Source organism: Bacillus rossius, chromosome 1 (assembly GCF_032445375.1).
Source record: "Bacillus rossius redtenbacheri isolate Brsri chromosome 1, Brsri_v3, whole genome shotgun sequence".
Classification (NCBI taxonomy): Eukaryota; Metazoa; Arthropoda; class Insecta; order Phasmatodea; family Bacillidae; genus Bacillus; species Bacillus rossius.
In genome coordinates this window covers 55,655,312-55,670,793 of record NC_086330.1, presented here as the reverse complement: position 1 = coordinate 55,670,793, position 15,482 = coordinate 55,655,312, and the positions used below count along the sequence as shown (strand labels likewise).

Here is a 15,482-nt window from a genome sequence, read left to right as displayed (position 1 = left end):
GCGAAACCTCTGTACAGCCCATGGGGTAAGTTAAAAAATTACGAAAAAAAAACAAAAAAAAAACGCACAATTACCGCTCAGAGAATATACCGTATACTCTTTGCAGGCACACGTTACAATGTTTGTTACAATACTGTGAATCTCCAGTGTGAACGTCCATTGTGTCCATTTATTAGCTAGGGCAGCAGCAGTGCTCGATGACATGTTTGTATTTGAGCTCACTTGAATAATTAAGCACAAGCTTACTCGCTCAATCGCATACTTCCACAACCGGATACTTGCATGCTATATTTTACAATCGCATAGGTACCTGTATTTTGTCATAACTTATTCTCTATGCTGGTAACTATACCAGCGCCTACTAACATTTTAGCAACCTTTAAATAAAATCCGTTTCAGCGCAGCCTACAGGGATAGATTGATCTCGAAGTACCTATTTATTCTGGAACATTCTGGAAACTTGTAGAATGTTCTGGATCTATTAGTTCTCCAAAATTTCAAAAATATATCTTTTTATTCCATGCATTGAAAATTATTAGAATGTTTTTAATTCAATGCATTCAACATTGAAAACTTAGAATTTCATACTATTCCTACTAAGGTAAATATGAATTTTTTTACCTTTAAATTCTTTATTTCATCCCTTACTCTAAATTGCAGTCGTTTAAAAATTTGTTTTAGACAGAGGTTTAAAATAACATTTAAAAGTCTTAAAAGAAGTTTGAAAGAATTTGATAGTGCATGTATTAAGGATTTTTTTTATTTATGCATGGCTAACACCCTGCATGATTTGGGCGTATATGCTTTGGCTGAGTCTCATTTAGTCTCCCTCCCTAACCCGGACCCCTCCCAAAAACACTTAGTGTTAGCTGTGTTAGGAAAAATTAATCAATGTTTCACGAAAACTGTGCAATAAAATTCGGCCTTGAAATTTTACACCCATAGCACCCATAGAGGTTTCACTTCAAACAGCACCTGGGCGAGAGCCTTGGTAAGCGGTGAGATGATAGGAAGAGAGCGCAGGTTGAGGACATGCGTGGTGATTGTGCTAATTGGTTAAATTGGTATTTTCTTTTTGTTTCGTGGCAGCACAGTGAGCTGTAGAGCCGTGAAATCCTATGGAAAGAGGCGCATGCGGCTCGCGAGCCGCGGTTTGCCGACCCTGACCTGGGCGAAGGACATGGCTGCAAGCCCTCTCAGGTTGACGGCAGGAAGCACTCACTTATTCCTTCACACTTAACGTGTCGCACTGACGAGTCCTGCTTTATGCTCCCGTCGCACCACAACAGCATTCGTCCCTGCACGCATCGCTGGCGATTAATCGTCGAAGACCTTGCGTATGACGGCGGAAATTGTTTTTCACGAGCGCCTATATAGGTTCCACGAGTCCACGCGACTTTCACAGTCGTATGTGGGAACCATCATTGCCATAACGAATTTTTCATTTCGCAATGTCAGCTATACACAGCCTCATAGTCTGCTGTGCCTTGGTAGTGGCATTCGTATCAGCGGCTCCGGTAAGCAAGCTATTATTCAAAATGTAATAAATTTATTGACCATTTTTGTGATGGCTTAGTGGTTACATGCGAATGATGATTGGATTCCAGGTACCAATTAGCAGTCAGTAGACCAGAAGAAATTTTACCGAAATGTTGGAGATACCACTGACGGTCAAATGACTTCTCGGTTAAGGGGGATTAGAGCCCGCCATCTTGGATTTTTCCATATTTTTGCTATAATTCTAATTAAGAACTATTTATCCCAATTTTTGTTTTAGTATCAGTTCATAAACCATATCTCCCAAACTTCTATACCTTGTCTCAACCACATATTAGTGTCAGGATCTAGTCTGTAAGTGCCGCTAAGTAATAACTTATTATTTAACGCGGCTTTTACAACTGCCATGATAATTACACTAGTTCACAAGTGTTAACTTCGAAAATTACTAGCCAAAGCTAAGTCCTTAGCCATGTAAAACCGAAAAAAATTGACACAGAAGCTTTATTCAAAGCGGTACCAAAATATGTATTTGGAATTGCAAGATGGCGAGGCCTTATCCCTCTTAAATGACTTCCGGCGTTATGACTTTCGTCTGGTGCCTGTCGGTCAACTGACTGTTGCCAGAGTTATGAGTTCTTTATTCCAGAAAGATAAATTTTTCGGTTTTCGGTCAATTGACTGCCCTTCAAACGTTTGTCGGCCAAATTACTTTTCAGATAAATTAATGTCGGCAAAATTACTGTAGGTCTACCTCCATTACCCCTCATGTGCTATGTCACATGTGCTGGGTGTGAAAAGTGATGAAATCCTACCTGTTCTATCAGCCATTCGCATATAAAAGTCTGAATTTTTTCTAATACTTCACTGGTTCATTCATGGCACGTCTGTTCTATCACATCATTTACGTTAACAATGGTGGACGTATCTCTCTACAAATTTCTTCTAGTTGAGGGGTATTTTGGCATCGCTTGTTTTGAATTTTTCGATAGGAAAAAAATTGCCATCTTCAATTTCTAATTATTTTTATGAGAAAAATAATTATCTGCTTTAAAACTAAAACAAAATAAGCTTTATAAATGTTAAACAAAAACTTCCGTATATCTATTATAAAAATTAGAACACTTTCCCAAAAAAAATTACTGAAGGTCTTGTGAATGCTATATTTAATTTTGTGTATAAATTAGATCACAGTGAAGTGTTCGTAAGTTACCGACGAAAACAGGGTGTCAACAAAACTGTTAAATAAAAAAACTGTTGACCATATATATTGAAACTAGTAAAATATTAATGGGTTTGTGTACAAATTTAATTGTATTACAACATTACCACAGAAACCATACAAAAATTATTGCTAACATATTTACTTAGCTTGTGAACTGACTCGTCGCACTATTCTTGTAATCGGTTTTATAACTTCAAGTGTTTTGTTTCCAGGAGAGAGTATTTGATGGGTCTGTCCTGACGAAGTGCGCCGAAACCTTCCAGATGCCTGTCCGTAAGTTGCTTTGGCGTTCAGTACACGCGCTGTTTCAAAATTTTCACCTTAAATTTACGAAGAATGCTGGTTAAAAATTATACAGGATTCTTAGTAAATTTACGGTTTTTCTCAGAAAATTCACGGTACTGAGTTAACTTATATTTAATATAAATCAATAATAATAAACTTATTATAATAACAAATAATTGAAAATCTTGTTGAATGCATAACAAAAACCTTCTTTATATTCTTCCACACATTGTGTTTACCTTGTTTACAACAAATATTGAACTTGATAGACAGGAACAGGCGTGGTTTAAACGAAAATTCGGTTATTTGAGATTATGAAAAACTCTTCGTTTACTTCAGGTTAATTCTTCGTTGAAAAATCTGTAAATTTACTGTTTTTTCTAACAGCGTGAAATCAGGAGCTGCAGATTTCTGAGAGAAAATGTTTTTGAACGAACCTAAGGTCCAGTCTCGTGGGTCTTTTTTGTTATTTCTTTTTATTGTCATTGGCATAATTTAAGTACGATATCGTACTTTGTATTTTTCCATAAAATTCGTCACCAAATATTCACCAAACTCTATTTCCAAGTAGCAAAATTTTGCGCAATTTATTATGATTATGAACACATGCACGACGTTTAAGCAATTTGCAAATAATTTTTAGTAACTACATGGTGAAAATAAATTTCTGTCAAACCTCAAAATGCAAAAGAAATTTAGTGAAACGTGTTCAAGAACAGCCTTTCAACAAACCACAGGAATATCATAAAAAATTAAATAAACAATTTGCGTGTAAACCCTAATCTTAAGACACGATTTATAACGCAGAAATATTATTGAAACAGAAAACGGGATAATTTAGCAAGAAATTTCCGAAATATTTCAATTTAATACATAATAAAATGCTTTGTACTAAACGACAAATATCTACAGGAGTGATTACTTAAGCAAAATCTCATATGTGATAAAATTATTTATTTTTATTTCAGCTGGGTTACCGAGTGGGTTTAGACTATATGCTAGTCGCGTTGGTCGGGAGGGCAGAGTTCGATTCCCTGCAGCAGAAGGGCATTTTTTATAGCGTGCTTCAGAACTGGTTGGATTACGTTCCGTTAGTTGGTTTGCAAGCAGTCTATGAGTAACCCTTCCACGGCCATTTAAAGGAGGCGAAATATATAAGACCCTCTTGAAAAAAAAATCATTTCCTTTTTATTTGAAATACATGGAGAGTAATCATGTTATTGCTTCTATATTTGTAACTGCGAGGTTAACCATTTAATTCCAAACAAGAAAAATAATTAAATTTCCAGTAAATATAGGTTACCCTTGTGTAACCGTGCAACAATCTGACCAAGGTATTTAAATGAAAATCCATTGTGTGTGTGTGCGTGTCTGTTTGTGTAGTGTGCTAGTTGCAGTATCCGCCGTTGCCCGGGCTAAAGAACCCTTGGGAGCTGTTTTTCGTAGAAACCTTTTTAGTTGCTGCCTATGTAGCAAATTAAATATACGTCCCAAATTTCAAGACTCTAGTTCTTATAATTCTGGAGAATTCGTAATGAGTGAGTCAGTGAGTCAGTGAGTTTTATTTCGCTTACATGTATATATATATATGTTGTCTTTGTTCATTATGACTATACAGATGTGTTGCAGAAAGGCCATACCTACTCCCGAAATACTTCCAACTGTTACCAAAGTGGAAAGTATCAACAATATTAAAGTTAATTCCATAATTTTTTTACAAACATTTTAAAATGTTACAATAAAATACACTAAAATAAATACATAATTTCACGATGTAAATATGGGTTGCGACGGTAGTGTTTTAAGTCTTGACAACATTTTCCATCAGCCTCTCTTAGGTCCTTTCACCGGAACTTCCCAGGCGTTAGGCATACAGCACAGTTGGGGCGAGTGACATCGATATTCTCCACGACGTCTGTCACTATACTGGCAGGACGCTTCGGAGTGTGCGATTAAAGTGACGGCACAATGCAATATCGTTGCAAGGTAGCTTCCTTCAGGCGCGGAAACGGCTGGAGAAATGCTGTTAGAAGATACAAAAGTGATATAGTTTATTCGGCCTTTGGCCGCTGTGTGAGCACGTGCGATGAACTGGTACTTTCGGAGGGGTCGATAATGTGCTGAAAGCATGTCCAGAGATAGGCAAGTGGCGTGAAACTAGGTCAATGGAGGGTGATCTACGCGCTGTTGCTATTGATCGCCTTGGGGGGGGGGGGGGGGGGGCTTTTTAATTCGCCAGCGAACTTCAAAAGTCACGTCTTTCCGATGTGTAACATCTCAGCTCCCGGTATGCGATACTTGGGGATTTCGTGAAAGTAATTTCGTGAATGCGACGGAAGTCAGTCAATGCACGGAAATGTGTAAAAACCACTGCACTGCAATATCCGTTTGATGGCGCGAACCAAAGTTCACAAAAACAAAAGGAAACTTTATAGTGTTAACTTTTTAGTGCATTTTAACAAGATGCGCATTATTTTAATAAAATTCCTTGTCGAAAATCAGGTCCAAAGACGGGGTTTAGTATTTTTTTCAATGTATTTTTTTTTTTTTGCTTTTATCGAAACGGTTTCATTATATAGTTTTAACTTTTCAGTCTGTTAATAAAGTGATTCAATAATTAACGTAACTGCATTTTCCTTTGTAAATGGAACTGAAATAAAAATGTAAAATTAAATTTATTTGTAAATTTGTTAATTTAAATAAAAGCAACTGTATAGCTACAAAATATTATTGCAGTAAAACTGGATTCATATTCTTGCCAGGGTATTTATGCTTTGTGTTGTCGTAGTACCTACATAGGTTAAGTTATAAACCGTTCCCTGAATAACTTTCCAGTGTTAACGGCACACATTAATAAGCATAGTAAAACCAAATAATATATATTTTTCAAATATTAGATTATCATTTTGTGGTTTGAAAAAAATTAAGATTGAATAAAAGAAAATTTAAAATTCAAAATTATGTTCCCATTTCGTTAGCTGACAAAAAACAGTATTTTTTCCAAAAAAAAAAAAGTAGGGGGCCTAATTCATAAACGTAAAATAACCAAAGCAATGCATTGCAAAAATTTGCAATATATTTTTGGTAGTATCGCAATTTTATTGGTAACTATTTTCCAAAGGAATCTTAAGTTATAGTAAAAAAAATTGAAAAAAAAAAAAGATCCTAGGTAATTAAACTGAGATTACCTGCCTAATCCATAGTTAGTTAGATTATTTTTCCTCGTGTCTGGATTCGAAAAGCCACCAACACTTCCACTTCCGTACTACACACTCTCCTTTCCTTGTTTTTGCGGCTTTACCTTGGCAGTAATTCGCTCTAGGAGAGCAATAAAAGAAGCCATCCCCACTAGCGTTGAAAGCATCACAGTGAAAATTACTAGTAATTTTTAAAATTGATTTGATAAATGTTTCACGTCGTATTGTTATGCACAGGTGAACCTCGCTGTTAAAGACGTCTCATAAATCACTTGGGATCCCAACACAGTGCTCATGAATTAGAAACTTTTCGGGATGTAGGGATTGAACCCATGACCCTTGCCACATATGAGTGACCCCGATTAGTGATCACGGCCACCGTAAAACCTTTCTGTGTCACTTAGGGTATAAAGATATGGTATACAACTATGCCAGAATAATATTAAAAAAATATGCATGTACCGTTGCAGTAATGAAGCAAATAAGTAATTATATGATAATAATTGTGATTGAGCCACAAGTGTATCTAGGGAAACTGCCTCAGTAGTATATAAAAGGGTCTCCGGGGACAGGGTTCAGGGTGTGTTCAGGGTGTGCACAAGTCAGAATTTTCTGTAATTTTTCTTTAATTTTTTATTATTATTTTTATTATTTTTTAAATTTTTTCTGTGATTTTTCTGAAATAAAAGAAAATGTGTGGCGGTTTTCTCCATGTGCTCCCGATTATTCTTGTCAATATTTTCATGGTTTTCTCCGTGTGCTCCTGATTATTCAGGTGGTTTCTCCAAGTGCTTCTGGTTGCTTCTGAAAAACCGAAATTTGCATGAAAGATTTTTTTACTTAATTAGTCATGTAATTTTATTCAGAGTTAAATTTAATTAATTGAATTTCTGCTACAAAATCACCACTTGTAATATTTTTATCAGGTGGAATTCAAACGAAAATACCATTACCCAGTCATATATAATAATAAGCTCTGATACACCTGAGAATCACTAATAAGCAAGACAAACTTACTTCTCCTTGGTGCTTAGCGAAGCCATCCTTCTTTTGCGATCGTTTGTGAGCTTCCTGTATCCCACATAAAATAATTAAATAATATTTACCTGTAAGCAGCATGTGGTGTCATCTATTGACAAGAATCGACACTTCTTTAAACAGGTTATTTTGCATGAGATAAATTAACTCTCACCAATGGTGCTATTGTAGTCAGTTAGAACCAAGTAGTCTCGTAGTCACGTAGCCTCGTGTCCTGGAAGCTTCGTAGTCCTGTAGCCTCGCAGTCTCGTAACCTTGTAGACTCGTAACCTCATAGTCATCCAAAATGGCGGGCATAACGAAATATGAATTTTTTTTTTAGAATTAAGATGGTGGGTGTAACGATATGTGCAACGGTGTTTTTTAAAGATTTTTTATTAAACATTAATTAATTTTTTTAAAAATTTTAGATTTTTTCATTATAATCGGATAATAAATAAATATTTACAAGATGGCGGACATGACGTCATACTAACTGATGATATATATACCTTGAAATAAGGGGTGGGAGGTCAGTCTGCCGATAGCTTCCGTGGAGGAAGGACCTGTCGCCATCTTTTTTTTTGGCCTCGTCGGGTTCGAACCAAGGACTCCGAGCTCCATGGCGTAAGTGTACATTTTTATATATATTTTAAAATATTTTTTAATATTAAATTTGATCGACTATTTTTTTATGATTTTTAAAAATTCTTCCCTATTTTATAACTTAAAACTTACGGATTTTTAAGATGATGGCGTAACGAAAAAAGCAACAGTATTTTTTTAATATTTTTTATAATAAATAAATTAATTTTTTATAAATTTTATAATTTTTTCCATTAAAATCGGATAATAAATAAAGATTTTCAAGATGGCGACCGTAACATAAATTGCAATGGTGACATCATAATTCAAAATGGCTGAAAACAAAATGGCGAAATGTTCTAGAAAACAAAATGGCGGCGATGATGTCATCCAAGATCGCCACCAAGGTCAAGGTTCAAGGTCAAAGGTAAATGTCATCCAAGATGGCCGCCGTGACATCACAATCCAAGATGGCGGAATAGCACCAAGCACCATACCCTGAACCCTGTCCCCGGAGCTCATTGTATATACTACTTGCTTCCACCCTTTACTAACGAAGTTAAAATAATTAATATATTTAGGAGCAAGGCCTTGCAGCTAGAGTAACTTTATAACCAATCATCACAATGTATTTCCCAATTACTTTTTTATAATTATATTCTCACTTTTGTTATTGTTTGTGTATAGTCCCAAGCCTCTCTCTTCCACGTAAGAGGTTGAATTCCCCTTAAATCCCCCCCTTTTTTTCCTCTTTAAGTAGGATTCAGAAAAAAATTGGTTGCCTGTAAAGTCGGTTTACGGACGATAGTTTAGCGTGACAACGTCATAACAAAACATTGATGAAATGATTGCATACTTTTATGAATACAATTGAATCATTTTTATTGAATTATCACTATTTTGTATGGATACAAAGAAGGAGTGAAATGATCTCTACAATTTAATTGATAAATTTACTTTTATTTGCATTCATTAATTCAAATATGTTTATTACTTTAACGAAGAGAATATTTTAACTATAACTTTTACACATGTTTGCTATTTAACTTCTTCCAATCTGTGTTATTCTGTTAAGGATAGGAAAAGTAGGAAACGAATGGGAGTGTTTCAAGGATGATGTGAAGGAAAATGGCTTACCCAACACCAAGATGCAGTCAAGAATAATATATTTGCGCCACGGACTCTGCAGCAATGCTAGGAGGAACGGGTTAGGAAAGAGCAATGAAAATGTTACATTGAAATGCATGAAAACAGAATTACGCCATGGACTCGGTCGCAATGTTAGGAGGTTCAGGTTAGCAAAGAGCAATATAAAATGAGCGTAACGGGACACAGTGAAACAGGAAAATGTGCGTAACGAGACACTTTTTCGTGCGTGCAGCCGGCGTTCATCGATTTATTAGACGTTGTCACGTCAAAATGCTCCCTTTTATCCCTGTTTTTAGCTGGAAACGCCCTTGAATTGAACATTGAAAAATTATGGGTTTTAGTGGCATGGTCCCCGCGTGAAACGAAACTTCATCCTCTTAGCATTGCAAATCAAACGACCAGTTCCCAAAATTAAACCCCCTTCACATCGGCTGATTTTAACTTGTTTTCTCTGTGTTTGCATATTTATGTTTTGTCCGTTATTGTTTCTGACGGCACACAATTTAACCAGCACTAGCGTATACCAAAACGAAAATATTAAGCCCTTGTTAAAAGCTTTAATTTTAGAGAATATCAACTGCAAGCAAAAATTTTGGAACTGATTTAAAACATCACCAGTTTTGTAGATACATATACTCCAAAAGTTTTAATAAAGAATGTATTTTACTTGCTTGCAGAAACTTATGATTATCTTCACTCAATCGAGTCTTTGCCTGAGAATCCTGATGAGCGTACAATGGTGAGTGACAAATTATATTTGCATCTGTTTCAGAGGGTAAAGACAATTATAAAACATTTTTAAAAGCATATAGAACTAAAATTTATTAAATGTAATTAAAATTCACAATTTTTAAACATAATATTTGCATAAACGTAAACTTTATAAATTTTTACTGAAAAAAGGTTCATTTAGGAACCTTAAACTCATTTATCTGAATTTAAAATAGGCCCAGTTATAGGTCAAAACTATCTGGTAACCAAAAGATTATATATATATATATATATACATATTTAATATTGCAGCCAATGCATAGCACATTGCCTTTTATCGTTGGGAAGCAAGTTACTCCCAACATTAGTTTATTGCCTGTTATAACTGGGTGCTATTGTTGTTGCAGTGTTTCTACGACTGTCTTCTGTCGAGCAAAGGAACGGTAAGGAAAATACCTTTAAGGAAAATATATATTTGTACGTCAGTAGCCACATTCGTCAATTTCATAATACCTAATCTGTAAAGTTGCTAATCTGATGTTATTATCCCACATTTAAGATGAAGGATGGAGTCTTTCAAGAAGATTTTGCAAAAGAGAATTTTGCAAGGACGATAAATGAAAAGCTGGGATCAGTGGACCAAGGTGTTTTAGATAAAGTCCTCTCTTGTGGAAAGAAAAGTAAGTTTTTACAAAGTTATTATTTCTTTGTTTTTAAATGAAGGAAACAATTTTGTTGGTTTTAAGATGGCGTGAAGAATAGTATTTATGCACGTTATAATAACTCGGTTATGAAATTTGTTTGTCCCTACTATTACACGTGTCACTAGTTTATTGATTTAAACTGCATTCATCTCTAATATGTTTAGTAGATTTATGATCATATGTGTAAACATATTTGCTTCTATGTGCACGAGTAACTGTGAAGTAAGCAGGTGAACCTTTCGCCTTAGGCTGAATATTTGAGGCACAGTTTTCTTTTGAAACTTAAATTACAATTTAGTTTTTTCACTGAGTTGTGGTTATAAATCTAATTTCTCAGAGATGAAACAAATACATTTTATATTGAAAGCTAAAAGCTTTGTATATAGTCCAATATATTCCTATCTAGTTTAAACGTTCATGTTTCTCTTAATTATTTTCTTTGAAGTCACATTTCGCTGAAAAAACGTATGCATTAATCATTTCATGTATAACTTTAAACTCGCAGTTGGTTTACATTTTTATTCCCGTTCGGGTAATTTCTAGGTGGTATGTAGACTTGCAATCAAAAATTATTTACTAAGGTAACAATGCTCCTTATTTGTTTATTATTTTCATTATAGTATTGTTATTATAAGATTTCAATGCAAAAATTACTATTTTAATTTAAGTTCAGTTGTCATACCAGAATTATGTAGGTCTCAATTTAGATAATAACATTTCTATAATTCTAAATGTTTATTTATTGGTGCAAACATTGACTTACATTTTATCTCTCCAAATTAAATTATTTGCTCTTTTAGTTTTCATTTAATTGAAACTATATATTATTAGACATTTTAAAGTTTTGTAAATTTATGAATTTACATAGGATTTTTAACACTAAATCATAAGCAAATTTATGAATAACTTAAACGGCAAATCGTTAGTTAAACTCGTGGGTTATTTGTAATAAAATAATTTAGTTAAAATTTCAACGAACTCTGAACATCGAGACTGCAAGTTTTAAGAAACTTAACTTCTCTTTTATTAGTACTTTTTTTTAGGGTGGAATTCGTTCCTATTTTATTTTGTTCTGAGAAAGGTAATTTATTGTGATCTTTTAGCTTATGTATTTTGAAGATAATTCACATGACATATTTTTTTGCAGCTGCTGAAGGAAAATGCGCAACATCTTACGCTGTATTCAAGTGCATGCATGGAGTTTTACAGCCTGTGAGTTTTTTTTTATCATTAGAAAAATTACCTTGTTGCTTGAAGTTTCGTCACGTCGTTTAGTTTACTAATAAAGTATTCATTTTTTTTTCTGGACAGGTCTTCAAAGGCTTAGCTCACTGAAAGCAATCTCGGGCACGTGACGAAGAAGCTATCTGGATCAGCCTTTTATCTATTTCCCTGCATATTTGTAAGAATCTTAATAAAATAATATTAAATCAAGATTTGTTGTTCATATAAATACTCAACTATAATATTCACGAGAGTTAACAAGGGTAATCATGCCTTATGGGTAAATTTGACTTGTTATAACAAGTTAAAACAACAAAACTTCTTGATAACTTATTTTTTAAAAGAAAAAAAAATGTTGGTCAGGGAACTCATACCTATAACAAGAAATTAATGGTCCATGATGTTTTTTATGATTAATACAAATTTGAAATTTTTTAACACCATTGTTGTTTATTTTTTTTTTAATTTATCAAAATATCATGAATTGCATTACATATAAAAAAACTGACTCTGACCATATTAATACTCATATACAAGATAAGCCTCAATTTTGTTCTGTGTTCGAGTCTTCTCAATGTGCTGGATGCCACCTGTGTAAAATAAATGTATTCAACAATATTTATTTCCTGAAATAATTTACAGATCTCTGATTCATAAACGAACTACTCTCAGTATATTTGTTCATTACCCATTAAAAAAAGGTTTTTCTAAGTCTTAAGCACTTTTTTAGTATGCATTTCGGCGTTATTTTCATTGAATTAAATTTAATTTTTTTACTTAAATAGTTTTATATTTAAAAGAATATAACACAGTAAATGGTTTTAAATTTAAAATAATATAACACAGTATATTTAGAAAAAATAAAAAAATCATTCATTTAACCTAGTGTATTTAGCAATATTAATATTTAATAATATTGTTAATTAAACCTATTGTGTTTAGAAAAAAATCAGGTCATTTCATTTATTAATTCACTTGTCCTAAAACCAACTCAAATACTGATTCATTTCAAGTGAGCAAACTATAATAATATACAATGCATAAAGCTTCACTTGATAGGCGTACAAATTAATCTATAGGTGCTACAAATGGGACGTCAAAACTATGACTACCGATTGTTAAATCCCCACTTTGGAAGTCAAACCTTTCATTCTGTAAGACAGAATAAATTTTATGCATTTAAGAAAGTACACTTTTTTTGGGCTAGTAAGATTTAGGATACTATAGAAAATATTTATTTTGCAACTTCTATGTCACCATAAAGTCGTCCTCAAAAAATGTTCACATGGATGGCATTTTAGTGTAAATATTCGTTAACCATTTGTATCAGATCTTAATCGAAAACAGCAAGCCGTTGTCCACCTGTAAAATACTGTCACACAATATAAGTAAATATTTTTGTTTTAATTTTGAATAGGCTATAGTCTAAATGTTACAAACATCGCTTAGAAATTAGCTAATAAAGAGCTTTCATTTCACTCCTAGGTTGAGATGTTTAGGCATAGGTTTTCAAAAGAATATTTTCACGTTTTCTTTTGTAAATTTTAATATCAAATACTTCCTGGAAATTATTAGTTCTTCCACCATAGAATCATTATATCATACCAATAGTCAGTATTTTATGTGCATTTTTTTTTTGCCGTTTTATGGTCACTATTTTACAATATTACTTGCACCTTTTATTCTACATGAAAAGTACGCCAGAAATGATTACTCGCATTTGCAAAAAAACTAGTCGATTAACCCTGATATCTAAAATATTACAAAGAAAATAATAACTAACGATACACGTGGTTTTAGTTATACCAAAAGGTAATGAGTCAACATTTAATGAACCCCTTGTTTTAAACTGTAGCAACAAGAAATTAATTTTTATGTACAAATAATTCATAATAATAATTTTTTTTTAGCCTTCTAGAATATAATTTAAAAAAAATATGGATGTATTAATCTTGAAGTGACAGAAAATTTGGTTTACACTTATATAATAACCAGCTTTTACCCGCGGCTTCGCTCGTGTTATGTCCTTAAGTATCAAAGATCATTGCAAAGAAAATAAAATAATATGGTAAAAAATTCTAACATCCGATTTAGCTTAAAAAACTGAAAACATGCTATATTGAAAAATTTTTCACTATTAAAAAAATAATTTTTAATCCTAACATTATAAAAAGTTCAAAGTATTAACGTAGAATAAAAAAATAAACAAATTAATATTATGCCACAATTGTGTGATCCGAAGTCCCGTTCCATTACATAGTCGAGGAGCATCTAGATTTCGTATAAGCGTAACTTGTAGGCCTACATTTAGTTTCATTTGAAGTTTATGTGAGGGTACACCCGAAAGTTCAAGTGAATTTAAAAACTCCGAAGGATATGAAGTGCTTTGTTCTGTATCCATGATTGTATCTATTGACATATACTCCATTTCCCCTTGCACCTCTTTTAAAATATAAGTGTAGATTTTATTAACGATATAAATTTTTTGGCGCCATTATTGCTCCTGCTTTCAACCACCAATCACTATTCAAATGTTGCTGCAAATCCGGGCAAACATGAGTAATTAGATCCACATCATTTTCACTAACTTACAAAATTCTCTTGAAAGTAAAATATAACCTTCAGCATCAATGTACAAACAACAATCACCGAAGAAATTAGACACCTAACCTCAAAAATTTATAAAGTTTATGTATTTCTTGGCGGTGACAAGAAAAATAAAATTGAATAGTAAATTGACCACCAGTATTATATTATTAAATTAACTAATTATATAATTTACTTATTGAAACACCAGATGGCGTTAAATGCCATTCAAATTACTCAAACTCGCAGTCAGACGATCATACATACAAATATCAATTTTTTGCCCTTCGGAAAAAAATATTGTTTTTTTTTTTTCAATAAAAAGTATCCTATGTTACTTCTAATACCTCCAAGAAAATGTGTACAAAGTTTCATGATGATCGGTTAAGTAGTTTTAGCGTGAAAGCGTAACAAACAAACTTACTTTCACATTTAATATATTAGAAGGGATATTATTACGTACGGTTAAAAGCCACATAAACTTATAAATTGTTCACAACAAAAATATTGTAAACAATTTAGCCAAGAGAGCGCAGATAAATTAAATGTGTACTCACCTCACTGAAAATTATTAAATTCTAATTGGGCCGAAAATATGGAATATTCTCTTCGAGCGCATTTTCTTGGACGATAAGCTTTAATTAAATCATAAACCACGTTTTTTGTTTAATAAACAAATAAAATAATAGATTTTAGTATTTCAGTGCTACCAAAATAATTCAAAATTGTCAAAAATTATTTCAGGGTATAGCCTAGATAATAAAACAATTTACCATTATACTCAATACGCTACTCTGTTAATATAACACTAAATAAATTCTGAACTAAGCATTTTTTTTGTAAAATTACTTTTTTATTGAAGTTATATTGTTTAAGAAATTTCAATATTTTATTTATATTAAAACTTAATTTTTGATGTTGTCATTTCTCAACGGCACAGATATTTTAGTGGCTATATTCCGAATATTTAGTTGTGCCTTCAACCCATTCTGTTTTTTCTTAACAAACCTTTGAGGAAATATGCCAAAAAATATTTTGACCAAAATTATCTCAGGAAATTCCTTACAAAATACTCACGGATTTAAAGTTGACTTTTATCTTTGCAAAACAAGATATTTTCATGTAAATAAAATACATTACACTAACTCCGGTACTAATATAGTACTTCTGTGAGAAATATGACATCTAAACACTGTTAAATTAACTGTAAATATCAAATTATGAACTAATTATTACACAGGTGACTTATTATTGGTCACCAAGGAATATTAAAATCTCAAAGCTTCAAAGAATAAATATTAT

At 32.8% G+C, this 15,482-nt stretch overlaps 1 protein-coding gene across 1 annotated transcript; it reads left to right on the top strand.

The window, feature by feature from the left end:
• Positions 1-1,400: 1,400 nt before the first annotated feature.
• LOC134529068 (uncharacterized) lies at positions 1,401-12,252 on the top strand. The gene is made up of 7 exons (XM_063362779.1): positions 1,401-1,517; positions 2,935-2,995; positions 9,633-9,694; positions 10,074-10,109; positions 10,226-10,346; positions 11,518-11,582; positions 11,682-12,252. Exons 1-7 carry the CDS (start codon positions 1,452-1,454, stop codon positions 11,703-11,705), a joined length of 435 nt encoding a protein of 144 aa, XP_063218849.1. The 5' UTR covers positions 1,401-1,451; the 3' UTR covers positions 11,706-12,252.
• The last annotated feature ends 3,230 nt before the right edge of the window (positions 12,253-15,482 follow it).

Coding starts and splice junctions, on each gene's coding strand:
- LOC134529068 (XM_063362779.1), top strand. CDS start 1,452: ATGTCAGCTATACACAGCCTCATAGTCTGCTGTGCCTTGGTAGTGGCA. Junction 2,996..9,632: donor AACCTTCCAGATGCCTGTCC/GTAAGTTGCTTT, acceptor ACTTGCTTGCAG/AAACTTATGATTATCTTCAC. Junction 11,583..11,681: donor TGCATGGAGTTTTACAGCCT/GTGAGTTTTTTT, acceptor TTTTCTGGACAG/GTCTTCAAAGGCTTAGCTCA.